This window comes from Canis lupus, chromosome 9 (assembly GCF_048164855.1).
Source record: "Canis lupus baileyi chromosome 9, mCanLup2.hap1, whole genome shotgun sequence".
NCBI lineage: Eukaryota > Metazoa > Chordata > Mammalia > Carnivora > Canidae > Canis > Canis lupus.
Window position 1 is genome coordinate 75536331 of NC_132846.1, and position 20431 is coordinate 75556761.

Consider the following 20431-nt stretch of genomic DNA (forward strand, 5'->3'; position numbering starts at 1 on the left):
TTGTCAATCTCAACACACACCAAAGATATATATCTCCAATCAGAATTGGGCAGGAGTTGTGAACAGACTTCCTGTCCTTCGTGAGGTCCTGCACCACACCATATATTAGGGAGCTGATCCACATGCAAAAAGAAATTCATTTGCTCTCCTAGATCTGCTATATATCAGACAAAACATTAAAGAATCTGACAAATTACAGGGAAAATATTTATGCACCTAAATCTAAGATTACCCTTGACATTAGGCAATAATAAAACAAAAGGTATTAAAATAAGTCAACAGGAAATTAAATAATTTGTTTGCATATACATAGTCAATGAGGAAAATTATTTCAAAACACAATTACAAGTAACTAATGAGCTCAAAGAAAATTCAGGATATAAAATCAACATAGACAATAAAGTTAAATCCTACACACTACAAACAAATTTTCTGTATCAAATTTACAAACAATCACCTTTATACTGGTACCAAAAATAAATATTTATGATTAAACTTCATTAAGCAGAGAAAATACTGTTTAAAAATTACCTATACTAATGAAAGACCTTTAAAAAGGAACAGAAATGTAAAGATAAATACGTTGATGGATTAGAACATCATAAATCCACTGTGAAACCAAAAGAAACTGATGTGGGGTTGTGAAGCAATCTTTGTATATAACGTATTAATAATTGAATCTAAGTTGGTAGGTGAATATATAGTCAGGGGACATGCAAATAGGGCCCTCCCTCCATTGATTAAATAAGCCCAGCCCCAACCCTGCAGCTGGGAGAGGAGCTCTAGTTCCAGGATCCCCAGGTGACCCCATTCAGTGCTCAGGACACAACACAGACAACTCACCATGGAGTCTGTGCTCTTCTGGGTTTTCCTTGTCGCTATTTTAAAAGGTAATTCATGGAGAACCAGATACCCTGAGTCTGTGAGTAGAGGTGAGTGAGAGAAACAGGATGTGGGACAGTTTCCTGACCAGGATGTCTTGTGTCTACAGGTGTCCAGGGTGAGGTGCAGCTGGTGGAGTCTGGAGGAAACCTGGTGAAGCCTGGGGGGTCCCTGAGACTCTCTTGTGTGGCCTCTGGATTCACCTTCAGTAGCTACTACATGGACTGGGTCCGCCAGGCTCCAGGGAAGAGGCTGCAGTGGGTCGCAGGGATTAGCAGTGATGGAAGTAGCACATACTACCCACAGGCTGTGAAGGGCCGATTCACCATCTCCAGAGACAACGCCAAGAACACGCTCTATCTGCAGATGAACAGCCTGAGAGCCGAGGACTCTGCTGTGTATTACTGTGCGATGGACACAGTGAGTCGACCTCAGTGTGAGCCCAGACACAAACCTCCCTGTAGAAGGGGATGGGGACCACCAGGGGGTGCACACTCCTCACCACTTCTGTCTTGAAGGCCCAGGAGCTGGTGCAGATGGAGGTTCTGGGCAGGTTTCCTCTCAGGGTCTGGGCTTCCTCATCAAGGAGCAATTTCCCCACGGGAGTCTCTCTGGGCACAGGATTCTGTGCTTACGTATTCAGTCTCTAACTTACACACTTTGTTGTCATAGAAAGAGAAATATTCCAACGTCCAAAAATGACAGCTTTTGCTTTGCTTATTCCTAATTCAGTTTCTGATTTGGAAAGTTGGTTGTTTTTAGTCAACAACTCTTCTTATATGCTCAAGGATAAATCTGCTTAAAATTTCTTACTACTGTCCTTTAATACCAGTTTATTATCCATATTTCCATTTACCACAACTTCTTTATAAGAGTCCCAACTGTATACATGGAACATGATACAACCACCCAGCTCACTGTGCAATGATTTTATTTTATTTTGTATATTTTTATTGGATTTCTTTCTTTTTTTTATTTATTTATTTATTTTTTTTATTGGTGTTCAAATTACTAACATACAGAATAACACCCAGTGCCCGTCACACATTCACTCCTACCCCCCGCCCTCCTCCCCTTCTACCACCCCTAGTTCGTTTCCCAGAGTTAGCAGTCTTTACGTTCTGTCTCCCTTTCTGATATTTCCCACACATTTCTTCCCCCTTCCCTTCTTTTCCCTTTCACTATTATTTATATTCCCCAAATGAATGAGAACATATAATGTTTGTCCTTCTCCGACTGACTTACTTCACTCAGCATAATACCCTCCAGTTCCATCCACGTTGAAGCAAATGGTGGGTATTTGTCATTTCTAATAGCTGAGTAATATTCCATTGTATACATAAACCACATCTTCTCTATCCATTCATCTTTCGTTGGACACCGAGGCTCCTTCCACAGTTTGGCTATCGTGGCCATTGCTGCTAGAAACATCGGGGTGCAGGTGTCCCGGCGTTTCATTGCATTTGTATCTTTGGGGTAAATCCCCAACAGTGCAATTGCTGGGTCGTAGGGCAGGTATATTTTTAACTGTTTGAGGAACCTCCACACAGTTTTCCAGAGTGGCTGCACCATTTCACATTCCCACCAACAGTGTAAGAGGGTTCCCTTTTCTCCGCATCCTCTCCAACATTTGTTGTTTCCTGCCTTGTTAATTTTCCCCATTCTCACTGGTGTGAGGTGGTATCTCATTGTAGTTTTGATTTGTATTTCCCTGATGGCAAGTGATGCAGAGCATTTTCTCATATGCATGTTGGCCATGTCTATGTCTTCCTCTGTGAGATTTCTGTTCATGTCTTTTGCCCATTTCATGATTGGATTGTTTGTTTCTTTGGTGTTGAGTTTAATAAGTTCTTTATAGATCTTGGAAACTAGCCCTTTATCTGATATGTCATTTGCAAATATCTTCTCCCATTCTGTAGGTTGTCTTTGAGTTTTTTTGACTGTATGCTTTGCTGTGCAAAAGCTTCTTATCTTGATGAAGTCCCAATAGTTCATTTTTGCTTTTGTTTCTTTTGCCTTCGTGGATGTATCTTGCAAGAAGTTACTATGGCCGAGTTCAAAAAGGGTGTTGCCTGTGTTCTTCTCTAGGATTTTGATGGAATCTTGTCTCACATTTAGATCTTTCATCCATTTTGAGTTTATCTTTGTGTATGGTGAAAGAGAGTGGTCTAGTTTCATTCTTCTGCATGTGGATGTCCAATTTTCCCAGCACCATTTATTGAAGAGACTGTCTTTCTTCCAATGGATAGTCTTTCCTCCTTTATCGAATATTAGTTGCCCATAAAGTTCAGGGTCCACTTCTGGATTCTCTATTCTGTTCCACTGATCTATGTGTCTGTTTTTGTGCCAGTACCACACTGTCTTGATGACCACAGCTTTGTAATACAACCTGAAATCTGGCATTGTGATGCCCCCAGATATGGTTTTCTTTTTTAAAATTCCCCTGGCTATTCGGGGTCTTTTCTGATTCCACACAAATCTTAAAATAATTTGTTCTAACTCTCTGAAGAAAGTCCATGGTATTTTGATAGGGATTGCATTAAACGTGTATATTGCCCTGGGTAACATTGACATTTTCACAATATTAATTCTGCCAATCCATGAGCATGGAATATTTTTCCATCTCTTTGTGTCTTCCTCAATTTCTTTCAGAAGTGTTCTATAGTTTTGAGGGTATAGATCCTTTACATCTTTGGTTAGGTTTATTCCTAGGTATCTTATGCTTTTGGGTGCAATTGTAAATGGGATTGACTCCTTAATTTCTCTTTCTTCAGTCTCATTGTTAGTGTATAGAAATGCCACTGACTTCTGGGCATTGATTTTGTATCCTGCCACGCTACCGAATTGCTGTATGAGTTCTAGCAATCTTGGGGTGGAGACTTTTGGATTTTCTAGGTAGAGTATCATGTCATCGGCGAAGAGGGAGAGTTTGACTTCTTCTTTGCCAATTTGAATGCCTTTAATGTCTTTTTGTTGTCTGATTGCTGAGGCTAGGACTTCCAGTACTATGTTGAATAGCAGTGGTGAGAGTGGACATCCCTGTCTTGTTCCTGATCTTAGGGGAAAGGCTCCCAGTGCTTCCCCATTGAGAATGATATTTGCTGTGGGCTTTTCATAGATGGCTTTTAAGATGTCGAGGAATGTTCCCTCTATCCCTACACTCTGAAGAGTTTTGATCAGGAATGGATGCTGTATTTTGTCAAATGCTTTCTCTGGATCTAATGAGAGGATCATATGGTTCTTGGTTTTTCTCTTGCTGATATGATGAATCACATTGATTGTTTTACGGGTGTTGAACCAGCCTTGTGTCCCAGGGATAAATCCTACTTGGTCATGGTGAATAATTTTCTTAATGTACTGTTGGATCCTATTGGCCAGTATCTTGTTGAGAATTTTTGCATCCATGTTCATCAGGGATATTGGTCTGTAATTCTCCTTTTTGGCGGGGTCTTTGTCTGGCTTTGGAATTAAGGTGATGCTGGCTTCATAGAACGAATTTGGAAGTACTCCATCTCTTTCTATCTTTCCAAACAGCTTTAGGAGAATAGGTATGATTTCTTCTTTAAACGTTTGATAAAATTCTCCTGGGAAGCCATCTGGCCCTGGACTCTTGTGTCTTGGGAGGTTTTTGATGACTGCTTCAATTTCCTCCCTGGTTATTGGCCTGTTCAGGTTTTCTATTTCTTCCTGTTCCAGTTTTGGTAGTTTGTGGCTTTCCAGGAATGCGTCCATTTCTTCTAGATTGCCTAATTTATTGGCGTATAGCTGTTCATAATATGTTTTTAAAATCGTTTGTATTTCCTTGGTGTTGGTAGTGATCTCTCCTTTCTCATTCATGATTTTATTAATTTGAGTCTTCTCTCTCTTCTTTTTAATAAGGCTGGCTAATGGTTTATCTATCTTGTTAATTCTTTCAAAGAACCAACTCCTGGTTCTGTTGATCTGTTCCACAGTTCTTCTGGTCTCGATTTCGTTGAGTTCTGCTCGAATCTTTATTAACTCCCTTCTTCTCTTGGGTGTAGGATCTATTTGCTGTTTTTTCTCTAGCTCCTTTATGTGTAAGGTTAGCTTTTGTATTTGAGTTCTTTCCAGTTTTTGAATGGATGCTTGTATTGCGATGTATTTCCCCCTTAGGACTGCTTTTGCTGCATCCCAAAGATTTTGAACGGTTGTATCTTCATTCTCATTAGTTTCCATGAATCTTTTTAATTCTTCCTTAATTTCTTGGTTGACCCTTTTATCTTTTAGCAGGATGGTCCTTAACCTCCATGTGTTTGAGGTCCTTCCAAACTTCTTGTTGTGATTTAGTTCTAATTTCAAGGCATTATGGTCCGAGAATATGCAGGGGACAATCCCAATCTTTTGGTATCGGTTCAGACCCGATTTGTGACCCAATATGTGGTCTATTCTGGAGAAAGTTCCATGTGCGCTTGAGAAGAATGTGTATTCAGTTGAATTTGGATGTAAAGTTCTGTAGATATCTGTGAAATCCATCTGGTCCAGTGTATCATTTAAAGCTCTCGTTTCTTTGGAGATGTTTTGCTTAGAAGACCTATCGAGTATAGAAAGAGCTAGATTGAAGTCACCAAGTATAAGTGTATTATTATCTAAGTATTTCTTCACTTTGGTTAATAATTGATTTATATATTTGGCAGCTCCCACATTCGGAGCATATATATTGAGGATTGTTAAGTCCTCTTGTTGAATAGATCCTTTAAGTATGATATAGTGTCCCTCTTCATCTCTCACTACAGTCTTTGGGGTAAATTTTAGTTTATCTGATATAAGGATGGCTACCCCTGCTTTCTTTTGAGGACCATTCGAATGGTAAATGGTTCTCCAACCTTTTATTTTCAGGCTGTAGGTGTCCTTCTGTCTAAAATGAGTCTCTTGTAGACAGCAAATAGATGGGTCCTGCTTTTTTATCCAGTCTGAAACCCTGCGCCTTTTGATGGGGTCATTAAGCCCGTTCACATTCAGAGTTACTATTGAGAGATATGAGTTTAGTGTCATCATGATATCTATTCAGTCTTTGTATTTGTGGACTGTTCCACTGAACTTCTTCTTAAAGGGGAATTTTAAGAGGCCCCCTTAAAATTTCTTGCAGAGCTGGTTTGGAGGTCACATATTCTTTCAGTTGTTGCCTGTCTTGGAAGCTCTTTATCTCTCCTTCCATTTTGAATGAGAGCCTTGCTGGATAAAGTATTCTTGGTTGCATGTTCTTCTCATTTAGGACCCTGAATATATCCTGCCAGCCCTTTCTGGCCTGCCAGGTCTCTGTGGAGAGGTCTGCTGTTACCCTAATACTCCTCCCCATAAAAGTCAGGGATTTCTTGTCTCTTGCTGCTTTAAGGATCTTCTCTTTATCTTTGGAATTTGCAAGCTTCACTATTAAATGTCGAGGTGTTGAACGGTTTTTATTGATTTTAGGGGGGGATCTCTCTATTTCCTGGATCTGAATGCCTGTTTCCCTTCCCAGAGTAGGAAAGTTTTCAGCTAGAATTTGTTCAAATACATATTCTGGCCCTCTGTCCCTTTCGGCGCCCTCGGGAACCCCAATTAAACGTAGGTTTTTCTTTCTCAGGCTGTCGTTTATTTCCCTTAATCTATCTTCATGGTCCTTTAATTGTTTGTCTCTTTTTTCCTCAGTTTCCCTCTTTGCTATCAACTTGTCTTCTAGGTCACTCACTCGTTCTTCCACCTCGTTAACCCTCGTCGTTAGGACTTCTAGTTTGGATTGCATCTCATTCAATTGATTTTTAATTTCTGCCTGATTAGCTCTAAATTCTGCAGTCATGAAGTCTCTTGAGTCCTTTATACTTTTTTCTAGAGCCACCAGTAGCTGTATAATAGTGCTTCTGAATTGGCTTTCTGACATTGAATTGTAATCCAGATTTTGTAACTCTGTGGGAGAGAGGACTGTTTCTGATTCTTTCTTTTGAGGTGAGGTTTTCCTTCTAGTCATTTTGCTCAGTGCAGAGTGGCCAAAAGCAAGTTGTATTGGGAAAAAGAGAAAAAGAGAGGAGAGAAAGAAGGAAAGAAAAGAGAAAGAGAAAAAAAAGGGAAGAAAAAGAAAAAAAAAAACGAAAAAAAAAAGGGAAGAAAAAGAGAAAGAAAAAGAAAGGAGAAAAAAGGGGGTGGGGGAAGGATACAAATCAAAAAGCAAAATAAAACAAAAACAAAAACAAAAACAAACAAAAAAAGAACCACCGGGGAGTATCTTCTGATTCTGTGTACTTTAAGTCCCTTGGCTTCTCCTGGAAGTTGTCCGTCTAGCTGGTGTTCTGGGGGAGGGGCCTGTTGTGCTGATTTTCAGGTGTTAGCAGTTGGGGGAGCTGCTGTGCCCCCTCCTGGTGCAGGGCTCAGTGGGGGTTGTTTACCCCGTGAGGCCGCAGGAGGAACAGCCCCAGTGGCGGGGCAGCTCTGGAAACCTGGGTTCAGCCCCCGCAGGAACTCCGGAGCTCTCCGTCTGCAGGGCCTGGAGGCTCCGGGGCGGGGCCGCTGATCTGCTCAGCTGGGGCAGGAGCGTCCTCGCTGTCCTGGGCCCTCCCGGCCTCTGCCTGTCCCGGGGTAGGCCGGATCCTGGGCTGTGTCCCGGCGCCCTGTGCTCCGGGGCCTGCGCTGTTGGATTCGCGCTCCCGGGCCGCGCAACCCCCTCCGCGGAGCCGCCGCCCAAGTCCCTCCGAGCTGCTCCTGGAACCGCGCAGCCCCCTCCGCACGGAGCCTCTTCCTCTGCCCGAGCCCCTCCGAGCTGCTCCCGGGGCCGCGCAGCCCCCTCCGCGGAGCCGCCGCCCGAGCCCCCCGAGCTGCTCCGGGTCCCGCCGGGTCCCGCCGTGCGCGCTGCAGCCCTTAGGGAGCTCGGCGCACTCTCCTGGGCGCGCAGTTGCTGTTACTGTCCCAGGGAGCCGGAGGGCATCCTCGCCCTCCTGGTTCCTGTTCCCACTCCCCACGAGCCCCTTTCCGCCCGGGAAGGTCGGTGCAGCTCCTGCTCCTCCGGGACGGGGCTCTCCTGTCCTGGGGACACTCGCCCCGGCCTCAGCCTGGCTCCTCGCGGGGCCCCTCCCCCTTGGAGGCCTTTGTTCCTTTATTTCTTTTTCCCCGTCTTCCTACCTTGATAGAAGCGCGAATTCTTCTCACTGTAGCATTCCAGCTGGTCTCTCTTTAAATCTCAGGCCGAATTCATAGATTTTCAGGATAATTTGAAGGTTTTCTAGGTAGTTTGGTGGAGACAGGTGATTTGGAGACCCTACTCTTCCGCCATCTTGCCTTTTTATTGGATTTCAATTTGCCAACATATACCATAACACCCAGTGCTCATCCTGCGAATTGCCCCCCTCACTGCCTGTCACCCAGTCACCCCAACCCTCTGCCAACCTCCCCTTCCACTACCCCTTGTTCATTTCCCAGAGTAAGGATTCTTTCATCTTCTGTCTGCTTCCCTGACATTTCCCACTCATTTTCCTTCCTTTCTTCTTTATTCCCTTTCTTGATTTTTTACATTCCCTGAATAAATACGATCATATGTTTGTCATTTTCCCATTGGCTTACTTCACTCAGCATAATACCCTCCAGTTCCATCCACGTTGTTGCAAAGGGTGGGTATTCCTCGTTTCTAATATGCAAGGATGTTAGAAACAACATAAAGTTCATGCTGGTCATGACACTACAAAGGGATAGAAAATCAAATAGAGAGAAGGCGGAGTGTAGGTGTGACTTCAGTCTTGAACACTCTCACAGAATCAATATCAGTGTGAATCTGGGAAAGCAAGGGACCCCAGGAAGTACATTGTGAGGATGTATAGTCTGAAGAGCCCCAAAACTCACACAGACACGAGAGTACAAACCTTTATCACCTTCATCATCATGTCTGTTGAGAGCAGGGCAGGCCTCTCAGCACATCATAAGTGCTTGGATTTTGGAAGGACACTGGCTCAGGTTGTGTGTTGTGGGACAGTCATAGGGATGAGGTGCTGCTCCAGGAGGGGCTTGTGTGGAGTCAGTGTCCCACCTGCATCAAAGGAGGGAATTCAATGGTTCCTGATGGATTTCCCATGGGTGGGGCAGGAGGAGAAGAGGGAGGACTGGTGATCACAGGTTTCAGCAGGGGACACTCAAAGATACCATGTGATGACAAATTAAACTAAACTATTATGAGAACTGAGAGAACAAAGGTGGAGGAGGACTTTCCACCTGCAGGGAATAACTCATGGATCCTTCAGGTGCTGATATCAGCTCATTCTGTGTGACCTTTACATCCCTGTTTTGGAACCTAACGTCCATGTGATGGGAGGATGAGGTCTGGCCTTAGGGTAGCACTTAGGTCAGGAGGTGCAGCCTTCTGATGGGATCAGGGACCTTATACACTAGGACTAGGAAAGCTCCCTGCCTCTGGACCCCATATGAGGTGACAGGGAAAGGACGGGCTCGGACGTGGGTTCTCTCCAGATACCACATCTGCCTGCACCTGGACCCCAGACATCCCATACTCCAGAGCTGTGAGAATGAGTGTCTGTTGTTTAATCCACAGAGTCTGGGAATGCAGTGACATCACCCAGAAACACTTAAACAGGGTCTCATCTCTTATTTGTCCTTTACAATATGGTCCCAGGAAAACACTCAGGTTATGACAAAATAGAGCAGGAAACCCACACCTGGACTCACTGTCCTCAGCCACCGTCCATGCTCCTGTCCTTAGTTGCTGTGCATCACGTTTGTGCCACACATTCTTCCTACAACCTTGGGGTTCGTTAGACCCATTAGAATCCTGGGATTCCTCCCTCTTTCCCACCTGTGTACCTTCAAGGCAGCACATCCCCATGGAAGTGGACATCAAAAGGTTCAGATTTTCCTCTCTGCTGCTCATACTACTATGAAGAATATTCTGGATCAGCCTCCCTCCTGTCATCATCGCCACAGCTATATGTCATGACAACATCCACACCTCCTATGTCCAAAAGATGGTCGATTTTCTATATGTCGACTTGCAGTTTTTGTTCTCCCAGACCTCTGATTTCATCGGAAATCAGAATGATTGCATAACTACCTATCATGTTCCAGTTACGAGAGAAGCTCAAGGACCCTGATCCAGAATCTTAACTCCTCCTTCCCAATGCTGTTATAGCAACGACCATGTGGGGCATGAATTACAAAATGATGAGATCTGGCTATTTCCATGTTGTGAAAATTATTCAGTTATGTAATGACATTGCTGAGGATTTATTAAAAAATAACTTTCTTGAACTTTGAGCGATATCTCTAAATGTAGTGCTAAAACATGGTAACACCTGCCTTGTCCATTAGTTTTTAAATTTTTTTTGATTTATTTTTTAATTGGAGTTCAATTTGCCAACATATAGCATAACACCCAGTGCTCATCCTGCCAAGTGCCCCCCTCAGTGCCTGTCACCCAGTCAACCCCACCCCCCACCCACGTCCCCTTCCACTACCCCTTGCTCGTTTTGTTAGGGGTCTCTCATGTTTTATCACATTCAGTGATATTTCCCACTCATTTTCTCTCCTTTTCCTTTTATTCCCTTTCACTATTTTTATATTCCCCAAATGAATGAGACCGTATAATGTTTGTCCTTTTCCGATTGACTTATTTCACTCAGCATAATACCCTCCTGGTCCATCCACGTCAAAGCAAAAGGTGGTTATTTGTCATTTCTAATGGCTGAGTAATATTCCATTGTGTGCAGAGACCACATCTTCTTTATCCATTCATCTGTCAATGATTGTCAGTTACCTTTGCTTGCTTTATAACCAATACCAGTGCTGGAGAGAAGATGGCAGAGAGATGTTTTCATCTGGATTTTGTTTTCTTTGACTCTGGGAAAAAAGGCAAACATATTTTAAATTTGACTAAATATTATATTTGGACTACATGGCTCACTACCAAATAAATGCCCTTCCAAGTAGGCCACTAGCTAGAGTACAATGTGAAGAAAAATAAAGAGCACCCAGTTGTTTTCTATGAGACCAGGATCTGAATGTGGGGCATGTGTTCTCTCGGCACAACACAGTCCCTACTTTCAGAGCCACACCATCAGTAACCTCACGTTGTTGCGTTTTGGTGCAGAGTCCCTGATTCCTCAGAGCCAGGTCTCCAACTGCACGTCAGGTTTTAAGGGAAACAGAAATTGTGCCTGGATCTGAAAGTCTCAGATATGTTGAAAGGGAAATATGAGGCACTGGAGATGTAGATTTTGCAGGAAAGATGAGGAAAATAAGCGGGAAAGAAGTGTTGGTCATATCAACTCTAAAGAAGAAGGATTTGTACACTTTCTGAAATGCACTAATGGCAGTTAGAGAACAAAACCTGGAGTTTCACTACTGAAAATGTGTTAACACAGACTGCGTGCTTTGCTTAGAGGTCTTAAAATTGTAGTCTTGACATTCAGGTAATTTTGCCATGTTAAATACATGGTTTATATTCGTTACTCAAAATAAGTATTATTCACTTCTAGGCCTTTGGGGAATTGATTTTTATCCACAGAGAGTAAAGATCTTTGCACCACACTGATTTTAAAAGAAGCACACAATGTGTTTCTGAACATCTGTGTTAGTTAAAATTACTCCCAAAATGATAAAAAACAAAAACAAAAACAAAAAAAGTCCGAAAAAAAAAACATCCTCTCCTATTTCATTTTTTCTTTTTCTTAACAATAACTTTGACCATTTTTTTTAGTTCATTATGTCTGTATACTAATTTTTTCAGCCTTTTACCTCTTAAGCATACTAGTAGAGCATGCTTCCAGTATCTGATGGCTCTGACAGCAGAATGAGTATTAATACAGAATAACCCTCTCTACCTTTTGACAGTAAAGACGGTCTAATCTGCCTAGCAGCTTGCTTTGCCTTCTGACATGCTCACTACCAATCATGCTCACGCTTCTTTTCCAGATCCACTTCCTCATGATACTATCTTCTGACTGGGCTTACTTAAAGTATGCAAGCAAAATGCAGGCTTACCAGGATATCAAAGCAAAGGAAGAACAGGAACTGAAAGATATCCAGTCTAGGTGAAAAGAACAACTCAATTCTTACACATAAATGTTTGCCAGAGTGTTACGGCTGATGAGTTTGCAGCTCTGAGTAGTCATCAGACAGCTGCTCTGCAGTACATATGTGTACCCCACCAAAGAAACATATGTAGAAGTAAAAACACTTCACTGTCTGTCTCAAGCTGCGGGGATGTATTTCTAGGAAAACATTCCTGTAGGAAAATCTTTTTCTATAAAGCAGATATTGGAGGTTTCATGTTCGCCATTTTAAAAGGCAACACTTTGACAAAATGATTGTTAATCTTTCTGAAATTTGTGGCATATTCACGTTTATTGGTAGAGCGATCCTACCAAGAGGAGTGCTGAGAATATGGCATACTCCTTGAGAGGGACTAAGGATGTGCCAGCATCAAGGAATTTGACCATCAATTCACATATGCCATCAGTCCTCAAGTAAATTGATCTATCTAAGGAATATAATGGAATGGGGGTGAGGGTTCCATTTCTGAAAGCTGACATTTATTAAACTTTGGCTCAAGGTCATGTGATTCTTAACAATTGGCTTTTTTAAAAAATTAACTGACTTCTCTATTCTTTAATTCCAGGACACATTAGTCTCCTGATCCAATCAGAAATTTATTTTTCAATAATTCTAAAAGAATATACTATAAATATACTATACCTACCATTGAAGACGCTGGATTCTGACTCATTGACAAGCTTTCCAAAAAAATTCATAATAGATTTCCTTGAATAAAATGGCCCAGTTGTCATTCTTCATCCTGGGAAATAAATGTCAGCTCTGCCTTAATAAGTATTTGTTTCAGATTTCTAAGAACTTATTATACAACAGAAGACCCAAAATAATTCATAGACTTTTGTTCCACAAATGTTTTTCTTAATTAAGAAGTGTTACCTTGGGATCCCTGGGTGGCGCAGCGGTTTGGCGCCTGCCTTTGGCTCAGGGCGCGATCCTGGAGACCCGGGATCGAATCCCACGTCGGGCTCCCGGTGCATGGAGCCTGCTTCTCCCTCTGCCTGTGTCTCTGCCTCATTCTCTCTCTCTCTCTGTGACTATCACAAATAAATAAAAAAAAATTAAGAAGTGTTACCTTATTAAAATGACCACCATTCTAAACCATTTTTATGTGGTCTGAATAGCAAGTTTACAGTTTCATACCAACTATCTAAAAACCTCATTTACAAATAGACCACAGACCTCCTCCTACTTTTATAGACTTGAATACTTAAGTAATTTAAATTAGAATGGGTATTTACTTCATTTTTAAATTGAAAACTTTCCTGGAATAACACAAGCTCAATGTTCAGCAAAAAACACCTGCTTGAGTTTAAGCCACTTTCAAAAGAAACTTGCCTTCTAAATCATTGTGTTCCAGAACATTAAGTGATTATAAGTATTGGGTATTAGTGATGGTAAACTGTGTTGTTCTTTATGAAATGATACATATAGCTGTTGGGTGCATCAGTGCTTTTTAAAAGGGGCTGCATAATATAGGGTTAATTATGCATATTCATGTTAACAATTAACTTGTAGTTTGGCTGTTTCCTGGATTTTAAAACATATACATGTGCAGAAATGTATTAAAATGAAAGGAAGCATACCTTTATCAAGATGCTATTAAAATTGAACATCAAGTATAATATTTCATTTGGATTTTTTTTGTTCTTGTTAATGCCTAAAAATGCCTATTTGGATCTTCACCTTTTTTTAATTAGGAGAAGTTCTCTTCTGTGTAGAATAGTTGTTCCAAAATAGCTTGTTTTGTTTTCCTGTTGCATGACAGACTTAAATATTTTTTCTAGCAATGGAGGTGCTGTTAGAGTCCAGTGTTCTAGAAGAGGCAGTGTCTCAAGCCTAATTTTAATTTTCTTTTTTTTTTAAAGATTTTATTTATTTATTCATGAGACAGAGAGAGAGAGAAGGCACAGACACAGGCAGAGGGAGAAGCAGGCTCTGTGCAGGGAGCCTGACGTGGGACTCGATCCCGGGTCTCCAGGATCAGGCCCTGGACCCAAGGCGGTGCTAAACTGCTGAGCCACCCGGGCTGCCCTAATTTTAATTTTCTAATTCTTGTAGCTATTACCAGGAATTTCTGAAAGTTTTGTTTAAGTAGTCTAATATTTTCTATGTAAAGGGCATTAAATTTTGCTATGTATAAATTTTTGTAACCTAACAATGAATCAATATTTTCTATAAATGCCAAGGGTTTCCTGTAGTTCTATTCAAGTGTTACAATAAGTATTTGTAGACAATAGTCAAAAAAATAATAGAAAAGACAAAGAGGGATGCCTGGGTGGCTCAGAGATTTAGTTCCTGCCTTTGGCCAAGGACGTGACCTGGAGTCACAGGATCAAGTCCCATGTCAGGCTCCCTGCATGGAGCCTGTTCACTCTCTGCCTATGTCTCTAACTCTTTCTCTGTCTCTGTCTCTGTCTCTCTCTCTCTCCCTCTTGCTCTCGTTCTGTCACTCATGAATAAATAAATAAAATCTTTATAAAATATTAGAAAAGGCAAGATGTATGTGGTCCTCTAACTAGATGCAGAGAACTCATAAGAAAAATTACAGCAGGCATTCCTGATTAAAACTCCTCAAAGTAGAGGGTAGAGGGAACATGCTTCAATATCTTAAAGGCTATCTATGGAAAGTTCACAGTGAATCTCATACTCAATGGGTATTAAAAGAGCTTGTCCCTAAACTCAGGAAGACAGCATGGATGCAGGCCCTCACCGATTCTGCTCACAAAAGAAATAGAATTCCATCAACAATCAGACAACAAAATAAAAGGCATTCAAAATGGAAAAGATTAATTCAATCTCTCCCTCTTTGCAGAGTACATGATATTTTTATATAAACCTCAAGAGATATCACCTAAAATTTCTAGAAAGGACGTAGCAACTTAGGGACATGGCAGGAGACAAACCAAGGCTAGAAGGCAGCTGCATTTCTACACACTAACAATGATACTGATAACAGAGAAATTAGGGTATTTTAAACTGATTTACATTGGCTCCAACCATAAGATAACTAGGAATAGACCTAACCAATGAGGTAAAGATCTGTACTTTAAATCTAGAGAACACGTATGAAAGAAATGAATGAAGACACAAACAGATGGAGAAACATTCTGTGGTCAAGGATCAGAATAATAAACATTGTGAAAATGTCTATGCTACCCAGGGCAATATAGACATTGAATGCAATTCCTATCAAAATACCACGAGCTTTCTTCCCAGTGATGGAACAAACAATCCTAAGATATCTATACAATTGGAAAAGAGCTCCAATAGCCAGAGTAAGGTTGAGAAAGAAAACCAAATCTGGTTTCAAGCTGTACAGCAAAGCTGTGATCATTAAGATGGTGTGGTACTGGGAAAAGAACATAAAAAAAAGAACATACACACTGTTCAATACATCAGAATATAGAACCCAGAAGTGGATCCTCAAACATATGGTCTATAATTTATAAAATAGGAAAGAATGTCCCCTGGGAAAATAAAACAGCCTAAAAAATAATTGGCATGGGGAGAATTGAATGACACATGTAGAAGAATTAAAGTAGACCATTATCTTATACCAGGCAAAAAGATAAAGTCAAAATGGTTAAAAGATCTAAATATGAGAGAACAATCCACCAAAATCTCTAGGAGGAGAAGAGAGAGAACAACGTTTTGGAACTTAGCCACAGCAATTTCTTGCAAGGCATATGTATAATGACCAGGGAATCAAAAGCAAAAGTGCATTTTGGGAGTTCCATCAAAAATTAAAAAAAAAATGTTCTGCAGAGCAAAGGAAACTGTCAACAAATCTAAAACAAAACATACAGAAGGGTAGATGATATTAGTAAATGACAAATCAAAGAACTTGTAACCAACATCTATAAAGAACTTAAACTCAACACACAAGAAACAAGGAATCCAGTCAAGAAATGGGGAGAAAACATGAACGGAAATTTCTCCAAATAAAACCTACTTGTGGCCAACAAGTCCATGAAAATAACGTTCCACATCAGTTTCTATCAGAGAAAAGTACATCCAAACACATTCAGCTGGCACTTCACACCTCAGAGAATAGGAAAATTAATAAGAAAGAAAACAACAAATGGAGAGGATGTGGAGAAAGGTGAACCATCTTACACTGTTGGTGGGAATGTGAACTGGTGCAGCCACTCTGGAAAACTGTGTGGGGTTCCTCAAAGAGTTAAAAACAGATCTCCCTACGACCCAGCAATTGCACTGTCAGGGATTTATCCCAAAGATACAGATGCAGTGAAATAGGACACCTGCAACTCGATGTTTATAGCAGCCATGTCCACAAGAGCCAAATTCTCAGAGAAGCCATGATGATCTTTGTCAGATGAATTGATAAACATGATACGGTTTATATATACAAAGGAATATTTCTCCATTATTAGAAAGGATCAGTAAGTACCATTTTCATCAACGTGTATGGAACTACAGGGTATTATGCCAATGAATACAATCATCATAGATTCACTCATATGTGGAATATTAGAAATGGTGAATGGAATCATAATGGAAGGAGGGGAAATGTGTGGGAATAAATCAGAGAGGAAGACAAACCATGAGTGATTCCTATCTTTGGGACTTGAAAAAGGGTTGCAGAAGGGGAGGTGTGTGGTAGGACAAGGTACCTGGGTGATGGACACTAAGTAAGGCACGCGATGAGATGAGCACTTGGTGTTACTATATGCTTGCAGATTGAACTTAAATAAAATATATAATAAATAAATTAAAAATAAATTATTAATGAGAGAGAACATTATGAGCAATAACATGCCAACAAATTCAGCAATCTGGAAGAAATGGATGTCTTCCTATAAATGAAGAAACACCCAAATCTGAAACAGGAATGAATAGAAAACTGTACAGACCCAAAACCAAGAAATGAAAATCAAACATATTTAAATTCTTCTAACAATCAAAAGTCCTGGACAGATTGCTGCCCATGGGAATGCAACAAGCATTTAAAAAGAATTAATACCAAAAAAAAAAGAATTAATACCTATCCTGAAAATGTTCCAAAAAATAGAAATTAAAGGAGACTTCTAAGTTCATTTTCTGAGGGTATCATTTCTTTGATATCAAAAGCAGACAAAGATCTAACTGAAAAGGAGAATTACAGACTTGATGGATATGGATGCGAAATTGTCACAAAAATCCTAAGAAACAGGATCCAACAGTACATTAATAGCATAATTCCCCAGGGGAATTCTATCAAACGTTTAAAGAAGAAATCATACCTATTCTCCTAAAGCTGTTTGGAAAGATAGAAAGAGATGGAGTACTTCCAAATTCGTTCTATGAGGCCAGCATCACCTTAATTCCAAAACCAGACAAAGACCCCACCAAAAAGGAGAATTACAGACCAATATCCCTGATGAACATGGATGCAAAAATTCTCAACAAGATACTGGCCAATAGGATCCAACAGTACATTAAAAAAATTATTCACCATGACCAAGTAGGATTTATCCCTGGGACACAAGGCTGGTTCAACACCCGTAAAACAATCAGTGTGATTCATCATATCAGCAAGAGAAAAACCAAGAACCATATGATCCTCTCATTGGATGCAGAGAAAGCATTTGACAAAATACAGCATCCATTCCTGATCAAAACTTTTCAGAGTGTAGGGATAGAGGGAACATTCCTCGACATCTTAAAAGCCATCTATGAAAAGCCCACAGCAAATATCATTCTCAATGGGGAAGCACTGGGAGCCTTTCCCCTAAGATCAGGAACAAGACAGGGATGTCCACTCTCACCACTGCTGTTCAACATAGTACTGGAAGTCCTAGCCTCAGCAATCAGACAACAAAAAGACATTAAAGGCATTCAAATTGGCAAAGAAGAAGTCAAACTCTCCCTCTTCGCCGATGACATGATACTCTACATAGAAAACCCAAAAGTCTCCACCCCAAGATTGCTAGAACTCATACAGCAATTCAGTAGCGTGGCAGGATACAAAATCAATGCCCAGAAGTCAGTGGCATTTCTATACACTAACAATGAGACTGAAGAAAGAGAAATTAAGGAGTCAATCCCATTTACAATTGCACCCAAAAGCATAAGATACCTAGGAATAAACCTAACCAAAGATGTAAAGGATCTATACCCTCAAAACTATAGAACACTTCTGAAAGAAATTGAGGAAGACACAAAGAGATGGAAAAATATTCCATGCTCATGGATTGGCAGAATTAATATTGTGAAAATGTCAATGTTACCCAGGGCAATATACACGTTTAATGCAATCCCTATCAAAATACCATGGACTTTCTTCAGAGAGTTAGAACAAATTATTTTAAGATTTGTGTGGAATCAGAAAAGACCCCGAATAGCCAGGGGAATTTTAAAAAAGAAAACCATGTTTATAGCGGCAATGGCCACGATAGCCAAACTGTGGAAGGAGCCTCGGTGTCCAACGAAAGATGAATGGATAAAGAAGATGTGGTTTATGTATACAATGGAATATTACTCAGCTATTAGAAATGACAAATACCCACCATTTGCTTCAACGTGGATGGAACTGGAGGGTATTATGCTGAGTGAAGTAAGTCAGTCGGTGAAGGACAAACATTATATGTTCTCATTCATTTGGGGAATGTAAATAATAGTGAAAGGGAATATAAGGGAAGGGAGAAGAAATGTGTGGGAAATATCAGAAAGGGAGACAGAACGTAAAGACTGCTAACTCTAGGAAACGAACTAGGGGTGTTGGAAGGGGAGAAGGGCGGGGGGTGGGAATGAATGGGTGACGGGCACTGGGGGTTATTCTGTATGTTAGTAAATTGAACACCAATAAAAAATAAATTAAAAAAAAAGGAACAGTACAGGGATACCCTCCGTCACCACTGTTCTTCACCATTGTGGTAGAAGGCCTAGCCTCGTCAATCAGACAGCAAAGAGAAGGAAATTTCCTCCAACTCAGCAAAGAAAAAATCAAACTTTCACTCTTCACAGGCAAGTTATTTTAAGTTCAAATCCCAAAGATACCTTTGAAAAAATTTCTAGAACCTACACCGGATTTCAGCAAGATTGGATCATGTTAAATGAATACAAGGAAGTCAATGGCTTTTCTATATAGTGCAAATGAAATAGAAAAAAGAAAAACAAGGACTGGATGCAATTTATAATTGCATCAGAAATCATCAGATAATGAGGGAAAATCCTAACCAAAGAGGGATGGATGTATAGTCTAAACAATCCAGAACACTTATGAAAGACAGTATGGAAGACACAAGTAGATAGAAAATATTTATTCTCATAGATTAGAAGAATAAATATTGAAAAAATAACTATGCTACCAAGAGCAAGTTATCCTTTCAAAGCCAGGTTTATAAAGTACCACCAGCATTTGTTGCAGAGCTTGAGCAAACGATCTAAAAACCCTTAGGGAACCACAAAGACCTTCACTAGGCAAAGCAATACTGAAAAAGTAAAGCAAAGCTGGAGACATCCTGATTCTGGTTGCAAGGTAAATTACGACATTTTGATCACCAGGACAGTATGGCGCTGGAAAAAATACAGACTTATAGATAAATAGAAAACTTTAAGAACCCAGAAATGGACCCAGAATAGTATGGTCAAAAAATCTTGACAAAGCAGAAAAGAATATCCAATGGATAAAAAGAAAATATCTTCAATAAATGCCGTTGGCAATATTGGAGAGCCACATGCAGAAGAAAGAAAGTGGACACTTGTTTTACATCATTCACAAAAATGGACTCAAAGTTGATGAAAGACCTCAATGTGAGTCAGGAAACCATCAGAATCCTCAGGAGAACACAGGCAGCACATTTTCTACCTCAGCTGCAACCACTTCTAGACGTGTCTCCAGAGGCAAGGGAAGACAAAGGAAAATGAACTATGGAGACTTCATCAAGGAAAGAGCATTTCACAGGAAAGGAATCACTCAAAGTAACTAAAAGGCCACCTAGAGAATGCGATAAGATGTTTGGAAATGTCTTATCAGATTAAAGGCTCGAATTCAAATCTAAAATGAACTTATCTAAAAAAAATAAAATAAAATGAACTTATCAATCTCAACACACACCAAAGATATATATCTCCAATCAGAATTGGGCAGAAGTTGTGAACAGACTTCCTGTCCTTCATGAGGTCCCGCACCACACCATATATTAGGGAGCTGATCCACATGCCAAAAGAAATTCATTTGCTCTCCTAGATCTGCTATATATCAGACAAAACATTAGAGTAAAGAATCTGACAAATAACAGGGAAAATACTGATGCACCTAAATCTAAGATTACCCTTGAAATTAGGCAATAATAAAATAAAAGATATTAAAATCAGTCAACAGGAAGTTAAATAATTGGTTTGCATATACATAGTCAATGAGGAAAATTATTTCAAAAAACAATTACAAGTAACTAATGAGCTCAAACAAAATTCAGGAAATAAAATCAACATAGACAATAAAGTTAAATCTTACACACTAACAACAAATTTTCTGTATCAAATTTACAAAATAATCAACTTT

At 40.3% G+C, this 20431-nt stretch overlaps 1 gene segment (V, D, J or C); it reads left to right on the plus strand.

The window, feature by feature from the left end:
* The first annotated feature begins 749 nt into the window (after positions 1-749).
* Positions 750-11907, plus strand: LOC140639534 (immunoglobulin heavy variable 3-23-like). The segment is given in 3 exon segments: positions 750-890; positions 992-1302; positions 11785-11907. Coding segments are annotated over 3 exon segments (480 nt in total).
* Positions 11908-20431: the final 8524 nt, after the last annotated feature.